Below are 17,999 nucleotides of genomic sequence, written 5' to 3' on the forward strand. Positions count from 1 at the left end.
TACCAACAGAACGATTATTATATGAATAACCTGATGTGTCATATAATATATAATGCAATTTCACATATTACCAATCTTCTCAATCCTTTCCTTTATATACACAAATCAATCATTCAATTCAATACAAATATCCACTCTAACCTCCAGTCATCATCAGAATAACATCATATGTCCAAAAAATATATAAATAAATTCTTATATCATAATGCTGCCATATAATAATCATATAAAAGGGAGACTAAGATCGAGAGCAACGTCCCGCCTCAGTCCAATTTCTTTCAACTATATACATCCAACAATGCGGCACCGCGTACGTTCGGGACCCAGGGAACTATTTCTCACATTATATATATATATATATATATATGCATTTGTAATATACTCCTAGGATTAGTAGCCTAGATATACATGTACATTGAATCATGGACCTACTACAACGAGGTCCATGATTGAATACACACATGTACACGTATACATGTATGTGCATATACCATTCTTATTTCACGATCATAATAACGCAAAATATGCTTAGTGCCCACATAATGCAATACATCGCGTGGACACGCGATTTCGTATTTGGTGGGTTGTTGACGGCGACGCGATACGGCGAACGCGCACAAGGATGCGCCACCAGCGTTATGCGAACAAATTATAAACCGTTGCATTTCCGGAAAACCATTCGTAAAGGGCACAGCACCATAACACAAGAGCAACTGAGAAATTACTCCGTAAACCGCCGCGCGGGAGTGTCTCGTTCGAATCTTGTCGTAGTGTGTTATACAGTGGTCAAACAGATCCTTCGTTTTTTTCATGGAGAAAGGTCGCTGAACTTTTAATCAATTCACCTCTCGTACCAAACACTGGAACATGGCAGAAGATAGTAATGAAAGCAACACATCGCCTTCCAAGCAGCACCCCACTGAGGCTGCTTCCACCACCACCACGGAAGCAACGGCCGCCACAGCCGAAGAAATGGCCGCCAGCACCGAAACAGCGGGTGAACCTCCTCCGTCCGCAGCCCGGGAAACGTCCCAGAGTGACCCGGTAAGTGAAGCGAGAGTGATAGTGTTGCTGCTGTTATTGAGTGACAGGCTACTGAACTACAGCCAAGCTACAGCTACATTCACTTCGTACAGCTGCGCTACGAGTGGCGACGATTTAGTGGTAGTATATATCTCTGTGTGATGATACACCACCGGCCACTGGTATATGGCTCAAAAGCTGTGCTGTGACTGTTTCATAGAGCCTGTTATTAAGTTAATGATTGCAAAATTTTGCTTTGCAGGCCTTCAGTATTTCAATTGACGTCAATGATATTAGTGATCGTGAAATGCATTCCGATCGACCTTGGTCATGGATGGGATGAATCAACTGTGTCTATGAATGCGAGGGGCTTCCGGCGTATTCCATTGTCAACTCCACGAAATAGGCCTACATGGTACATAAACAGACACAAACAGTGCACAGAAAATATATACGCTGCAAGCAGGGAGCTTGGAGGGATTTTCCATTTCCCTGTTGCAAGCTCGGATTTCATCATACTACAGACTGTAGGAATTACGTTATACCGGTATACAAAGTGCCAATAGAATTCAAGGTAGAGAAGACACCAAAAAAGTATTATTTTATTATTATGGTTTAGATGTTGATACGTACCCAATATGTATTAATATGATTATGGCATATAGGAAAAAACAACTGTTAGTATTTTTGATGTAGTAATGAACATTTCTCTTCCGTCATGCGTAAGGATTGAGTCACTTCATTCACTGACTGGCAGAGGGAAGTTACAATACCCGATCACTTGAATGATGAAATCAATTTTAAATGGGTCAATCCACGTCAAATCATCCAATTTTCAGAAAAGTTGTCACCCGACCCCCTCCGATTTTCTTAAAAATCGCACCAAATGTTCCCCAAAGTGTCTGACGGAAAATCCCGAAATATTTTGCCCCAAGGTCAATTGGTTGCTAAGATACAGCCTCACATAGCAACCGGTGCGCATTCCAAAATATTAGTTAAAAGAAAATTAGGCATTTTTGATTGACTGTTTTAGCATAGATATTTACGCAAAAATGTTCATTATCTGGAAATTGAGAGAACTTTATAGTCTTTGCAGAAAAAACTTACTGTGACGCGAAATTGACTTTTCGTTAACGTGCACGAGGTCACCGAAAATGGTGTTAAATTTTAATTTCGAAAATTTTAATGCATATTTAGAGGCTAATATCTTCCACATTTCATCACCTTAGGTTCTAAAATATTATGCTGTTGAAGGCTTTGACTTGCTCAGTAATTTTGAAAAAAATCAGCGCATTCATGTGCACCGTTTTTACGGAGAGCGCCCTCAAAGTTGACAAAAATGAAAAATGTGCCAAATTCAAGGTCGCGGATCACCCTTCGTCCCACCTAGGAATGGCATCAATTTTTGTGTATTGATAGACATTTACCTATATTATCTTGGGTTACCAAAGAAATTTTGCTACCGAAATGTTTAATGGCAAATTTACCCCACCGAAAATGGTCGTAAATGGCCAAATTTCCATGTAATATCACATATTGGGTTTAGAGGACATTTCAAATGTCCACACTTTCAAGATGAAAAGCACTAGCCCTGTGATATTTGCAGTAGGTATAGTCTGTTATACATATTTCAGTAATACATACCACAAAACACTTTTTATTACTTAATAATGACCTTGAAATTTAATCCAAAATTTGATAAAAACAATAAATTGCTCCGTTTTCCTCATTGCACTGCATATAAATACGTGTTTTGAAAGACATTTCACAGAACAATATTTCAAGAATTATGAAAGTTGAAAGTCTACCTTATTAAAGTTCTAAAGTATTTGTGTTCTTCTTTCAGATTTAGTGTCAATTTGATCATGAATGTTTTACCCTTGACCTTGAAGCCCTTCTAAAAATAGCTGTAAATTTGTTAACTACAAATTACACACACGACAGGTGTATTATGGCATGATATACTTGTGATTCTTTCACAAACACAAAAGCTTTTTATGGTGTAAATGTATATACTGGAATTAATCTATACATGCTTGCAAGATATGTTACAATCAATTACTTTGTTCTGACAATGACCCTCAATTTATGACCTTCAAAATCATGAGAAATGCCTATTCCTCTCCATAAAGACCTGTATTTATGTACTGAATAATAGTTGATAATAATTTTATGGACGTTGTGCCCAACATATATATAGATTCTTATTCTAGCCTGTGAAACGCACGTTAAAAGAACTGAGAGTCTTCTTTTTCGAAGGATTTGTTCTGTACCTTATGAAAACTTCCAAAATCATTTCAATTCTTATGTATTTTCTTGTTTTTGGAATTTCTTATGTATTTCTTCGTTTTTCATTTTCTAAAGCATAACTGTGTTTTCTTTTATTGGAAATTGTCACAGGCCACTTTTCTACCATAACTTGAATGAAATTAATCAATCAAAGTGATAGATGGTAAAAATGGTCAAGTTTTTTATGAGTTTCCAAACAAAGCACTGTTTTCCATAGGAAATGCACACAAAATCACAAAATATTACTGTCCCCTTTTTTGATTGAAATTGAGGGTCATTGTCAGAACAAAGTTATTAATTGTAACATATCTTGCAAGCATGTGTAGATTAATTCCAGTATATACATTTACACCATAAAAAGCTTTTGTGTTTGTGAAAGAATCACAAGTATATCATGCCATAATACACCTGTCGTGTGTGTAATTTGTAGTTAACAAATTTACAGCTATTTTTAGAAGGGCTTCAAGGTCAATGGTATAACATTCATGATCAAATTGACACTAAATCTGAAAGAAGAACACAAATACTTTAGAACTTTAATAAGGTAGGCTTTCAACTTTCATAATTCTTGAAATATTGCTCTGTGAAATGTCTTTCAAAACACGTATTTATATGCAGTGCAATGAGGAAAATGAAGCAATTTATTGTTTTTATCAAATTTTGGATTAAATTTCAAGGTCAATATTTAGTAATAAAAGTGTTTTGTGGTATATATTACTGAAATATGCGTAACAGACTATGCCTACTGCAAATATCACAGGGCTAGTGCTTTTCATCTTGAAAGTGTGGACATTTGAAATGTCCTCTAAACCCAATATGTGATATTACATGGAAATTTGGCCGTTTACGACCATTTTCGGTGGGGTAAATTTGCCATTGAACATTTCGGTAGCAAAATTTCTTTGGTAACCCAAGATAATATAGGTAAATGTCTATCAATACACAAAAATTGATGCCATTCCTAGATGGGACGAAGGGTGATCCGTGACCTTGAATTTGGCACATTTTTCATTTTTGTCAACTTTGAGGGCGCTCTCCGTAAAAAGGATGCGCATGAATGCGCTGATTTTTTTCAAAATTACTGAGCAAGTCAAAGCCTTCAACAGCATAATATTTTAGAACCTAAGGTGATGAAATGTGGAAGATATTAGCCTCTAAATATGCATTAAAATTTTCGAAATTAACATTTAACACCATTTTCGGTGACCTCGTGCACGTTAACGAAAAGTCAACTTCGCGTCACAGTAAGTTTTTTCTACAAAGACTATAAAGTTCTCTCAATTTCCAGATAATGAACATTTTTGCGTAAATATCTATGCTAAAACAGTCAATCAAAAATGCCTAATTTTCTTTTAACTAATATTTTGGAATGCGCACCGGTTGCTATGTGAGGCTGTATCTTAGCAACCAATTGACCTTGGGGCAAAATATTTCGGGATTTTCCGTCAGACACTTTGGGGAACATTTGGTGCGATTTTTAAGAAAATCGGAGGGGGTCGGGTGACAAGCACTGGATGATTTGACATGGATTGACCCAAATAGTCTGGATTTACAATCTGTCACGTTAGAGTTAATGACTAATCACGCACTTAATCAACATAATAAATATACATCATTCCGATATACTGTAGCCTTGGCTGCTGCCACACGATGACGAAAGATTTTCGTCCGAGAGCTACATTATACTGGCCCACAGCGTTAACGTATATATTGACTCTTCCAATAATGCGTCCAGGTGCATGTTTTCCGTTTATTCTTGAGCAATATAAGGAAGTGAGGTAAAACGGACCCCTTTGGTAAGATGCACCCACCCCATTATCTCCATGAACTGTTGATATAGATACATGTAATAATAACTGACCAAATTGTCTTTGAAAAATAAAGGGGAGTGTTCTATGTATAGCAAAAAGTTCGTCCCCAGCTGCGAAAAAAAATGTCTTTCCACAGCGCCAAATACAAAATGAAGGGTACCGGATGATATTTTATGATCTAGGCCCCCTATATACAAAGTATATTTCACTTTCTGACTTTTAGTATTTTACGATAGTGAATGATTTTGTTACCAGACGTGAATGCGTTAAGTGATGAATTTGCATCTGTTTCATTTAGAGGTCACTGGCCGCACGGTATTCCCCGGTAGGTCGATGTGGGATGAAGGACTTTTTTTCTCCGGGGACAAAATGAATAAACGGACCCATGAGTCCGTTTGGCCCCAGTTGAAGCATCCGTTCTTCCGACAAGGACGCACTCTTGTATGCATCTTTCAAGATGAAATGTGCCAGCCCTATTACACAATGCATTCACTTCCATACGTGATTAAAAGATCTAGTTAAAACTGTTATAATTATTGTTGTTGTTACATGTGCCAACCCTATAAGTGCATTGATTTCCATACGTATAACACTTGTAAAAGTAAGGTAAAGATAGCTACGATTGTTCTGTAATGTTGTTACATGTATTAGCTATTGATGAAAATAGTAATGACATCCTCGTTACTAAGTACAGTGTATTTCAATCCGTGTGTCTGTATTTTTTTTTTCCAAATACCGATTGTCCCCCGATATTTCGATATCCGTCATCAAATTGGGTAAACTTACACTATTATAATCACTGATTTTCCTGGCTGTGTAAAAAAAATATTCCAGTATTGTCCCCCTTATGCATATTTATCGCAATAAACAACCTTTATTTGGATTACTGGTATCTGCTTAGGTTCGGTGACGCCAAATCAAATGTACAAGATGCAAACAGATAATAGACAAGTGATAGAAAAGAGTCGTTTTCTTTTCCATTCCCCGTGTCCGTAATGGAAATGTGTGCGTGTGTGTGTGTGTGTGTTGACGAATACTTAAGTAGGCTTTACCACTACATGTAACCAATATCATCTGAGTGTCCATGAGTGGAGAAAGTTGTGCCACCAAAAATCTTCCTAACATTGATAATGATGCACATATGCCGAATATGACTCCGGTACATGCATACATCGTGTATGAAGTTCGTGGTAACCCTCAGCTAGTGACATCGTTTATAGTTTGACGAAGGAGAAAATGTACAAGCATTTCAACAGATTCTTTTCTTATACAGCAAACCAAAAATACATTGGGGGCCTCCTTGCTTAATAATGCGCAAACCAACCGTGTAGTATCTGATACCATGAATAGCCTGAATGTAGGGAGCCATGCACTTTTCAACAAAGCTCTGTTAAACACAGGAACTCACAAACAAACATACATTGAACAGCAGAACGACAAAAAAAATATTTCGCTTTCGTGCCTCAGCGATATTTAATAATGGCGAGTAAAAAAAAAAGAAAACTTTTAAGTTGCTATACCCCAAAACGTTAGTGGGCAAGTCCAGTGTCACGGACATTACATTTCAGACATTTTTTGACACTTTATGAGGTTAGTTTTAAAAGAGAAAACATTTATTTGAAGCTAATACTTGGTGATCACACACCACTCATCTAGATAAAACAACACTGTGAATATAAGAAAAAAATATACAGTCGTTGTTTAATTATGCCAGAAAATGTTGTGCGTCACGGACATTACATTTTTTGGACACAACTCTTTACATGCCAACAAATAGTTTGCAAACTCTGTGAGTTTACTCATCTTAATAAGACATTTTTCCTTTACAATGAATGTTTTGATATTGCTGTAACATATTTTAAACAAATTTAAATTAAAAAGTGTTTCAAATGACAATGATGGAAAGAAATCTGGCGTCACGGACATTACATTTTGAGCGTCACGGACATTACACTTTTGTCCACTTATTAAAAACTGAAATTAAGGTTAGTGAAAAACTATTTTTTCTACTTTTTCTGAAGCAAAAGGACTGTAGGGTACATAAAGATACTGTTTAGTCCATTCTGTGAAATAAACAATGTTTTTCAGTTTCCATGGCAACAATAAACAACTCAATATTATTTAATGAAAGTATATAGATATGGTAAAATGAAAGTACTTTCACAATTTAGACTATTCTACATGGTATGTCTTCTACAATCATCTAAGAATAGATAAACACTGTCATTGAAGCAATCCCTAAAACTTAAACTGAAAAGAAAACTCAAAGAGAAAAGTCTTAAAACGTCACGGACATTACAATCTTGTACTGCGTTTTGAAAATATATGAAATATCAGTCAGTTACTTACTTTCTTTTTCTTTTGTTTTCATTTTTTCTCATTTTCTTTAACATACAATGCCATGAAATAAATCATGTCAACTTTAAACAATTTCTCTGAAATATTTATGTCTTCTCTGTTCACCTTCCACGGTAAAAATAAACATGTTATATGAATGATGCAATGTAATAATACAAAAATGAAATGATATCAAACAATGGCTCAATACTGACAAATGAAACAATCTTCATAAGTAGATCATAACATGAAGAATACATAATCAGTAATATTGATATTTATCTCTGATATTCGAATGATATTGATGATACATGTACAACTTTTTTATGCATAGGAACAAGCCTATGGATGTTACAGATATTACACCTTTGATGAACCTTGAACACAATAAGTGATTAACTTTTTGTTTAGTTCTTTCTGCTGACATCTTTTTTTGTATGAGCTAGCTTTACAACCTATAGCATTTCTTTGATACATGATTTTCTTTAATAAGTGGCAATAATAAACATGAATGTACAATCATGGTACAATACAGACTAATTTAAGTGGTTCATTATACCACAAAATTAAGTACAGTTAAGAGAACACATAACACAAGCAAAAAATGCCTAGATGCAATTCTTCTACAGGGTAGATTGTGAGCTACTGCTATTTTGTAAAAAAAAAGTTTAGTTATTCAGCTTCAAAGTTTTGTTTAAAGGAACATCTATTTCGATTGTCCATTGTTAGAGAAGACAGACACTCAATAATCTGTGTCTTCTTGATGAAAGACTCTTCTTCATTGCTATAGATGAACAGATTAGATGTACCCTGTCTTTTCATGAATGTAACAGTACATCCATCTCCATGAACTGCAGTGATTTGAGCTACAAAATATTTCACTGACTTTTTGGTTAAGAACTTGACTCAAACGAACGACCCAACTGCAGGTTGGTGAGATAATGAAAGTAGAAACAGATTAAAGGCAAGGGTAAAGATTTGATGAACAAGGTATTACCCCCCCCCCCACACACACACATACCTGCCCCCCCCCCCCATATACATGCCCCCCCCCCCCACACACACACACACACACATTCACACTAACAAAGAAAGATTACAGGCAATATTAGAAAACTTCATTATTATTTACAGGTATTTCTAAATTTTTCATACTTCGTAATGTCCGTCACGTCTACGGGATTTATAACATTGTAATGTCAGTGACGCATTTTACTGGAAAAGTACTCATGTGTTTCAAAATTTAATTGATAGTCGTGTGTAACAGATTGATTAATGATTAGAAAAACATTGTTTAATTACAAAACTTCAGCATTTTTTAAAAAGTATTTCTAAATTTTTGATACTTAGTAATGTCCGTGACGTCTATGGGATTTATAATATTGTAATGTCCGTGACGCATTTTACTGAAAAAGTATTTGTGTGTTTCAAAAATTAATTTGTAATCTTGTGTAACACCATATTCTAGCTTTGCAAACCAAATTTTAACTTACTTGGATCAATTTTAATCTCTGTACAAAAACTTTTATACCTAAAACGTCACGGACATTACACTTTCAAAAAGGTAGAAATCACCAAATTTCAATACGCTGTGTTTTTCTTAATATAATATATTTTTGAAAAATTCTTTTTGTTTCATTTAGTGCATTCCATGGACAGTAGAAAAAAGATAAAATGCAGCCAAGATGGGCTTAAACATTCTAATTTTTCTCTCATTAATAAAATGTGTGCAAAACAGTGCTTTTGAGCACTACATTCAAAATGAAGCTAAATTTAGTTTGTCATGGTGAAAAAATCAATTTCGCTAGATTTTCCTCAAATTTTCTTTATATTTATCTAAATATAGGCTTTTCTGAATACTTTGAACATAAATTCAGCTAAAGTCTGTGAAATTTATTTTTTCACCCTGAGGTAACTTTTTTCATGGACTTGCCCTAGTATAATACGTATACGTACGACAGACGTGGATAGATTTAAGTGTAAAGTGTGTAAGCTAAGGTTTCCTGTAAACAACACTGTATAATATAAACAATAATGATAATATTTTCATTAGCGTGACGTCAGTATGCGTAAATCAGTCGAAAGACCTCATAGTGTTGGCATAAATTTGTACATTGTAAATGTCAGTGAAAAGATGTTGTACAAAAGTGAGCTGTAATAAACGCAAACAAAGGGAAGCTGACCAGGAATGTATATAATTTGAATGTGATAAAAAATGAGCGAAGAAAATGGGATTCAATGAGGGTCATCCCATTTTCTTTGGTCAATTTTTCACCTATAAAATTGTATTGTATCTATTTTTATGCGTCTCCTACATTTCGTTTCCCCATTTAAGGGAAAGTCCTGTCTTTTGCCAGTGGTACGAGAATCACTCTTTTATCTGCTAAGCTGCCATCTCGATCTGTTACGACTATCAGTATAGCATTGCTGTAGCCTGTAGATACCATCATGAAATAGAAAGATGGGTGAAGAAATTCAGGCTACCAGCATAAAATATCAATGATTAGCGAAGTTAAAATTAGAACCTGGCTATGTACGCGATTGCCTCCTAGATAGCAGCTGATGTACCTACTTAAAATGAATGCATCTAGATGTTGGATCATGCAAATCTCCCCGCCCCCCCCCCCCCCCGCCGATTCTTCCTGTATCTCATATTATTGATCATAATATGAGACACTTCTTATGAATTTGTTGTGTGTTCATTTATCTATTTTTTATTTTTTTAATTCATTTTTTATTTTGCTGCTATCAATACGTCAGGTGCAGACCTGTAGTTCGGGCAAAGGTCAAGGACTGCTGTTCAGGGTATCAGGTGTTTACGTGAAATGGAAAATGATCGTACCATATACATCAGTATGATATATTATTTCATCGTTATGTTCCATTAGGGAGGGGATCTCTGCCCATTTCCCTGCTTATACTGTATGTTTCTATCATCATCATTGCAATGGTGAAATGACAGTTGTACACTGAAACAGCTATCACGTTATTGTGGTTAGAAAACCTTTACACGAATACATTGCTTTCACTGAAACAGGGAAACAATTCATGCTACTTGAATAAAGGAGCTTTGGACATTAAATATTTGCCATTTTTGAATTAGAGAACATTTTCAAACTTCATTACCATAGGAACACTTTCATAGGAGATTTCTTATAAGTCCATGTATTGTATCTCACGCGCAGTTCATAGGCAGTGCAGGTCACATGGCAATGTAGGAAATAGGCCTGATTTGATAAATTGTAGCTTTTTGTGCCCACGGAAACAGCAACAAGATGTGGATGCCTACGGTCATAGGCGAGAGAACATCAATCAGGATCAGCAGGTGCTTAAACAGCTTTGATGTGTCATGGATCCCTTCAGTTGCCATGTTACAGTTTATTGTCATCATTTGTTATACTCCGGCGTCGTATAATAGTATTCACAGTGACATGGCTTGGTGACTGAATCGCACGGTTGACTATGTACATCCTCTTTCTACAGTAGAGGCGTTGTAGTCTGCGTTCTTATGCCCTTCACAACCGATGCAGTGCACATACTATGTCAAGGATTTCCATGCAAAGAGTAGAGATACCGTCTCTTTTGCCCTGTATATGGCATGTCGTTCATCACACAGAGCTGCTGGTTATAGGCTACACACGGCGAAACATGCCAGCAAAGCCTAGCTCCTTGTATTCAATAATTATTGTCATGTTCGTTTGCATGCTTGACAGCTTATAATTCACATGCTGTGCATTGTGAGTAGGCTATTTAACAGTATAGAATGAGTGCAGTTAAGTGCGGGTTTTGTTCATATCATACCGGATGTATTGTATATATTATATAGGCCCTAGGTTGAACAGTTACATGAGATGGTTGAAAAACGTCTGTAGAAAGTATTATTCTCACCATTGTTATCATTATAATCGATATTATTGTTATTATTATAATTATTATTATTGTTATTATTATTATTATTGTTATTATTATTATTATTATCATTATTATTATTATTATTATTATTATTATTATTATTATTATTATTATTATTATCATCATCATCATCATCATCATCATCATCATCATCAATAATATAGTAGGGTCCTAAGGAGTTTTTGTAGTATCAATATTTACTCCTCGAAGAATCTAATAGCATTGTGTATTGAACGCGGGTGAATATTATGAATTTGATGGAATCATTACGCTCTATCATGAATAATATGAAGATTAAGTGAAGTTAACGCTTATTTTTTTTTTCTGTTATACGCAATAACACGACCACTGATGGTAGACTAATTAATATGATGACGTCATGACATCGCTGGTGAGGCACAGGGTGTCAAAAGTGGCTTTGAGGTGAAACTACTCTGCACCTTTTCCTGCAAGGGGTTTGCATTATACGGAAAAAGAGGAACACTAACCCACACCCTACTCGCCCACCTACACCTAAATACACAGACACGCACCCACACACCAGGTACGCATGCATTTTATTGCACAAACGTTGGTATACAATATTCAGATTCTTGCAGGACCTCACACAGGAATTATGATTTCTGTTGACCGCAGACGTTTTGGTCAGATTTTGTTGATATTACGTGCTTTTATCACTTTTAGTAATTGATAAAGTCATATTTAGTTGTTCCTCTGTATGCTGTTAGGCATTATTTTCTCGTAAGTTGAGTCATATTGATTAACGTGGTATTGTCATGAAATACGGTTTTTATGTTAAATCATTAAAAAAATGCAACATTATTTTATGAAATATTGTGGTTTCAGTGTTGAGAAAAGTCCCTCAAAATTTTAAAACATCATAACTTTCATGCACGCTGTCGCGAAATTAACGCAAATTTTCCATGAGAAAAAAAAAACAAGTTATGGAATAAGACGAAAGAATCTCAAGGCGTAGAGGAAAGGAAGGTATTATGCGATTTGTGTTTTCTGCTTATTCCATGTTGCTATGATGGACAAATACGTATTTCGAACGAACTGTTTCAACGTTAACAGTTAAGTGTCAGAAGATTTATACAAATGGGAAAGGAAATAATTGGTCGTTTGTGCATTTAATTTTGAAATGTATGTGTCCATAGAAAGACGCGATGACGAATAAAATCCTATGAGTCTAAGATTGGCGTTGTTGGCGATGTTGTGACCAGATAGAAGAAAAAGGAGACATTGCTACCAATACATAACACTAAAAGTCTACTCTATATGCAATTTTGTTATTCCTGTGTTGGGAAAGTCGCAAGTAACATTAAAGGCCACCGCACACTATACAGTATACGACTTTCGGTCGCACGACTGGCCGACTTTGGATCTGAAATAAATCACAATAGCCTCAGAATAAACACGCTTGTTTATTTCAGATCCAAAGTCGGTCAGTCGTGCGACCGAAAGTCATTATAGTGTGGCCTGTGCAATGTTTATGTGAATAATGGTTTCATTCTCCATTTGGGATTAGAATTCATTATTGTGTCATGTGTAGTCATCCTGTACGGAAATATTGGATTGTACTTTCATGCCACTGTATGTACTGTGTGCACTGCTGGAGCGCGCTGGGTGAAATTTCCGGGGGAAACTTCCTAAGACCATCACACAAATTATTCTTTTTGTCTCGGAGCAGATAAGTGCGACAGAATTCAGGGTCAAGTAGCGGAAGTGTGCCTGGCGGAGCTGTGTGGAATGACAGTATACTCGTTTCTTGTCTGGGGAAAAACAAAACACACACACACACGCCCAAAAGTCTCATAATACATGTATAAGTACTTGAAGGAAGAAAGGAAGGAAGGATATGTTGATTGGAAACTATCTTGTCTTCTCTTCTGAGGATCAGGACATTGTCGTTCACGATGTGAAATAGGCCTACATTGTATGTCGGTTTGTAATACTATACAGTGTATTTATTACACACACATCTAGGAACGGTTTTCGTTGCACGACTTAATACACAAGCTACTTTTGTCACACTAACATTATCTCCCCTTCTTGCAGTGTTGCCCTCTGTATTTTAAGAGCTCCCCCAAAGGCCTCTACCATCGCTTTCAGCCAAGCATTACCAAACATCCATGAGCAAAGTGGTTTGACAGGATTCGAATCTTTGATCTCCAGTTTTTGAGTTACGAGCCTCGGCCAACACGCCACTCTGCTCCAGGTTCAGATATTGAGTCTGCATCATTGCTATCCGAAGCATTGTTTCATGCACAGAGTGTTATCGGACAGGGATAATGGTGCTCTTGCTGATCCATACCTATTATAATTTGATAGGGTTTTTTTGTTTTTGTAAAGTTCGATGTGAATTTCCTTATTGGGTTCCGAATAGAGTCACACGTTGGCGTCAGCCCTATAGTGTGTAAGGATTGTCAGCAAGGGCGTGTTGCATAAATTATTTCCAATGCGAGTTGATAATTATTATGTAAGTGATAAAGAAATTAAGCACTGAATTACATTCAAGACGAAGGGAATTACATACGAGACGCGTATGTCTTGTAAGGATTTAAATAATCCCTGAGCCTGGAAGTCAGACTAATTTCTCAATCCTTATGGTCAGGTGATGCTGCAGTGTAGTATGAATAAATTAATAGCCTGGCCGTGACGAACTATTACCGTAGTGACAAACGAGCCACACTACCAGTGCTTGCTTTAAATGCTGCCCAGGGACAAGGCAGGCTTGACGAGGAGCATGCAGGTGATTACTTGCAGCAGCTCTCATTGAAAGGAGTACAATAAGTGAATAAACATATGCACACATAATATTAAATATATAAGCACACACACAAACATACACAACAACAACAACAACAACAACAACAGCAACAGAAAAAGTCATTTTTCATACGAATTAGCACTTTACACGTACTCACACACTTCACCATCAAGAATCACGCACATTGTGTATTTTCAGTCCGTTAGAATCGAACGATGATTATTTTCTATGTGCACTTATGAAGATTGAATGCACCTTAGATAGTTGTTGGCGCTGATTTAAGGCTGCCCACCAATATGTTCTTACGACGTTCAGTTTCATTTTTCTTCATAAAATTAAGGAATCATTTTGTAATGCAAACTGTGTGTTTATTTTATCTGAAGCTCCATTGAACACGATGAATATGTACTTTTTTTTTACTTGATAATGTATTAATAAAATATATATGCCTATATTTAATACATATTTCAACATGTAATAATAATAATAATAATAATAATGATAATAATAATAATAATGATAATAATAATAATAATAATAATAATAATAATAATAATAATAATAATAATAATAATAATAGTAATAGTAATAATAATTCACTCATGGAGATTGTCTTTCTCGTCACACTCAGGAAGCTGTTCACGTGACGACGCCGACCAGCCAGACGCAACAGCGGGAAACATGGAGCCGGTCTCTAGACTTCGTCCTGTCAAGCATGGGATTTGCCATAGGGCTCGGGAACGTGTGGCGGTTCCCGTACCTCTGCTACAGGAACGGTGGCGGTAAGTATAATCATTATTTACAACCACCTGGAATCCCAAAACTTTTACCTGTTCAATGTGCTGTTTAGTTGATTTGACTGTATTAATGCCAAATCCAGCTTGATAAGGGGCGTGCTCTTTAAAGTCACTTAAACCATTCTTTCCGAGATTCTGAAAGTCCATGCGCGTTATGTGACCCCCACTAACTAATCAGATTCAACGCTGAACAGTCGACAATACCAAGACGTATCTATACCTGCACTCGATGGAGGTATACGCACCAACTTTGATTGTGGATTCGCATACCGCTGACAAACTTAATGCGTTATATCATTTCCACACTGAGAATCTGAAGGCACTCTGAGACTTGATCCATAGTTCACTTTATTGTAATTTTGTAGAGTTTTGTAGAGTTTTAGCAGCAAAGTGCCTGTTTAAATGGTACACAGTATTTTTTGTTGTTGATTCAGGCGTTGTTTGTATAGGAAACTGTATCAACAATCAGCTAAATTCCATGTATTATATGCTTTATGCTCGCCCTTGAGGAAACTCAAAGGTAAGCAATGCACAATCAGTGAGCTGTTACTCAAAGATAAGTCAATACTCGCGGTATTCCCCCTCTGTTAGTATATAGTGCATACTAAACTCCCAAAGTGTGATCATGCAAAATGGAGAAATTCAGAGAGAGAGAGAGAGAGGTAGGTCGAAACATGGGCAAGAAGAGGTAGATAAATAGAATGATAGACGGATACAGATAGATAGATAGATAGAGTGAGTGTTAAACGGATACATAGGAAAAGAAAGAGAATAAAAAGTAATGTTACTACGACGTCTGGTAATATCCCGCATATAGGAGCGGATTTACATTGTGGTGGCTGCCAAGTTCTCTGCCTACATTGCGTTCATTATAATGCACAAGTCCCTCTTAACACCCACGTCTGATATACATGTACAGGCCCGCTACGTTTTATTCTGAACGAATTAACGCAAATCTACAGCCAAGCTCTATCTCAATGAAAGGGAATACGCTCAATGTCTCTTGATGATATTTATTAGTTATTGTTTGCGTTAACGTTGTTCACGAGGAAGACAGAGTTTTACGAGACCATAATAGTCATGATATCAGAGCCGCTGGCTAGATTATTACCACATGTACCGCAGGACCAACACATTGTCGTTTGCAGATCGTTATAGCATTCTCTGGAGATAGTAAAATCATTGGTGTGTGTGCTGCAACCACTTGGGATATCTAATTATACTTAATTATTTCCGAACTTTTTGTGTGGTATCTCCTTATGTGACTAGATTACCGGTGAAGCGTTATTTATCAGGTCAAATTACATCCAGGCTGCCTGTTCTAAATCTGGCAGCCTGGATGTAATTTGACCTGATAAATAATAATAAAGTAATCTAGTCAAATAAGGAGATACCACACAAAAAGTTCGGAAATGATTAAGTATAATTAGATATCCCAAGTGGTTGCAGCACACACACCAATGATTTTACTATCTCCAGAGAATGCTATAACGATCTGCGAACGACTTGTGAGTCATCCACAATATGACTCAATCAGAAAACGTTTTTAGTGTGTGATTAGACTGCTAAATATGTAAGTAGTAGAAATGTTGCTTTGTTTCTAGACGTGAAGATTTAGTCATGACAGTAATTATCGGTAGTTATGCTAGTCGTGACTAAGATTCACAAATCACTGGTCAGCCTAGCAATTGGTGTCGATAAACAAAGGTTTACCTCTTCATTTTCTTTGCTTGTAATAGGTGCTTTTCTGTTACCATACGTACTGATGTTATTCCTGGCGGGTCTACCACTCTACTTCATGGAAGTTGCTCTGGGTCAATACAGCAGCAGCAGTCTTCTCAAAGTCTGGCGAGCCGTCCCGCCCATGAGAGGTGAGCACCAGTCTTCCTGTTAGGAGAATTCCCCCACATTGTCTCAGAGGTACAAGGGAATCCCCGCAGCAGTGGTTGTATCTCTTCAGTCATACGATAATGACTCACTGTCCAAAGAAGACTGAGAATACATCATACGAAATATCCAGATGTAATGTTGAAATGCCACTAGTTAACGTTGTACCACCAAGCACCAGAGAGCAGGGAAGTGTATAAACGTTGCTAAACGAAGATTATTATTGTAACGATAGACTAGCATCATGTCCTTGTAACTTCAAATTTGGCAAGCCTTCTTTTTTTTTTTTTTTTGGTCGTTTTGAAGTACTTTTTCCGACAATGTCATTGCTAGTTTATTGCTGTTTGGATGAATAGCGCATCAAAATTATATGCTTTTTTGTGTTTGTGCTCGTTTATCTTGCCAATCTTACATGTCACCTTACAAACCATACAACTCTCGTTATATAATTCATCACATACGTATACTTCATTGAACGTATGAACCTTGTCTGTAATGCCATCTACAAACGCCACTGACCTCATGCGCAGGTTGCTGCAAGTAATGACAAGAATGGATTAATTTATAGAGAGTCATGAAAGCCGATCCTGATGACTACACTCTTATTATCTTCACGAGCGAGAGAGAGAGAGAGGGAGGGAGAGAGAGAGAGAGAGAGAGAGAAAGAGGAAACACTGTCAACAATCAGTGACAGATCAAAATTAGAGCGAAGCATGTAATACCTGCCTTTAATGACCTAATTAATCCACGATATTCCTATATCGTGAATGTGCCCTGCATTTATCTCATTGTTCTCAAAGCTGGAGGAGATATACCTAACGCCCTTTATATTCCGAGTCTGCTCTCCCGAAAAGAAAAAACTCTCCCTCTGTACGTGCAAACTTTTGATAAACTGATAAAATTTAAAAGCTACTTAAAAGACACAGCTCGTCATGAACGATGAATGCAACGGAGATCGAGATCGCAAAATGCCGTTATGCCCCGTATGAATGCCCACTCTTTATGTTTCCTTATTTTCCTCTCATGATCAAAGCGAAACTTTTTGTGAAAGATTTATGTGGTCATAATGTCGAAAGTACTCAAGTTAGTCTTTTGTTCACTAATGCCTTCACTCTAGCTTGTTGTATTAACATACTGTGCACACCTGTATACGACTATTTCAAACATTTGCAT

General features: G+C 36.5%; 1 protein-coding gene across 1 annotated transcript in view; it reads left to right on the top strand.

Moving 5' to 3' along the window:
• Nucleotides 1–883: 883 nt before the first annotated feature.
• The window catches only part of LOC140240817 (sodium- and chloride-dependent glycine transporter 1-like), a 29,538-nt gene continuing 12,422 nt past the window's right edge, over nt 884–17,999 (top strand). The window contains exons 1-3 of the mRNA XM_072320587.1: nt 884–1,044; nt 14,774–14,924; nt 16,679–16,810. Of these exons, the coding sequence (XP_072176688.1) occupies nt 973–1,044; nt 14,774–14,924; nt 16,679–16,810 (355 nt within the window). The 5' untranslated portion in view covers nt 884–972. The remainder of the gene's footprint in view (nt 1,045–14,773; nt 14,925–16,678; nt 16,811–17,999) is intronic.

This window comes from Diadema setosum, chromosome 17, assembly GCF_964275005.1.
Source record: "Diadema setosum chromosome 17, eeDiaSeto1, whole genome shotgun sequence".
Classification (NCBI taxonomy): Eukaryota; Metazoa; Echinodermata; class Echinoidea; order Diadematoida; family Diadematidae; genus Diadema; species Diadema setosum.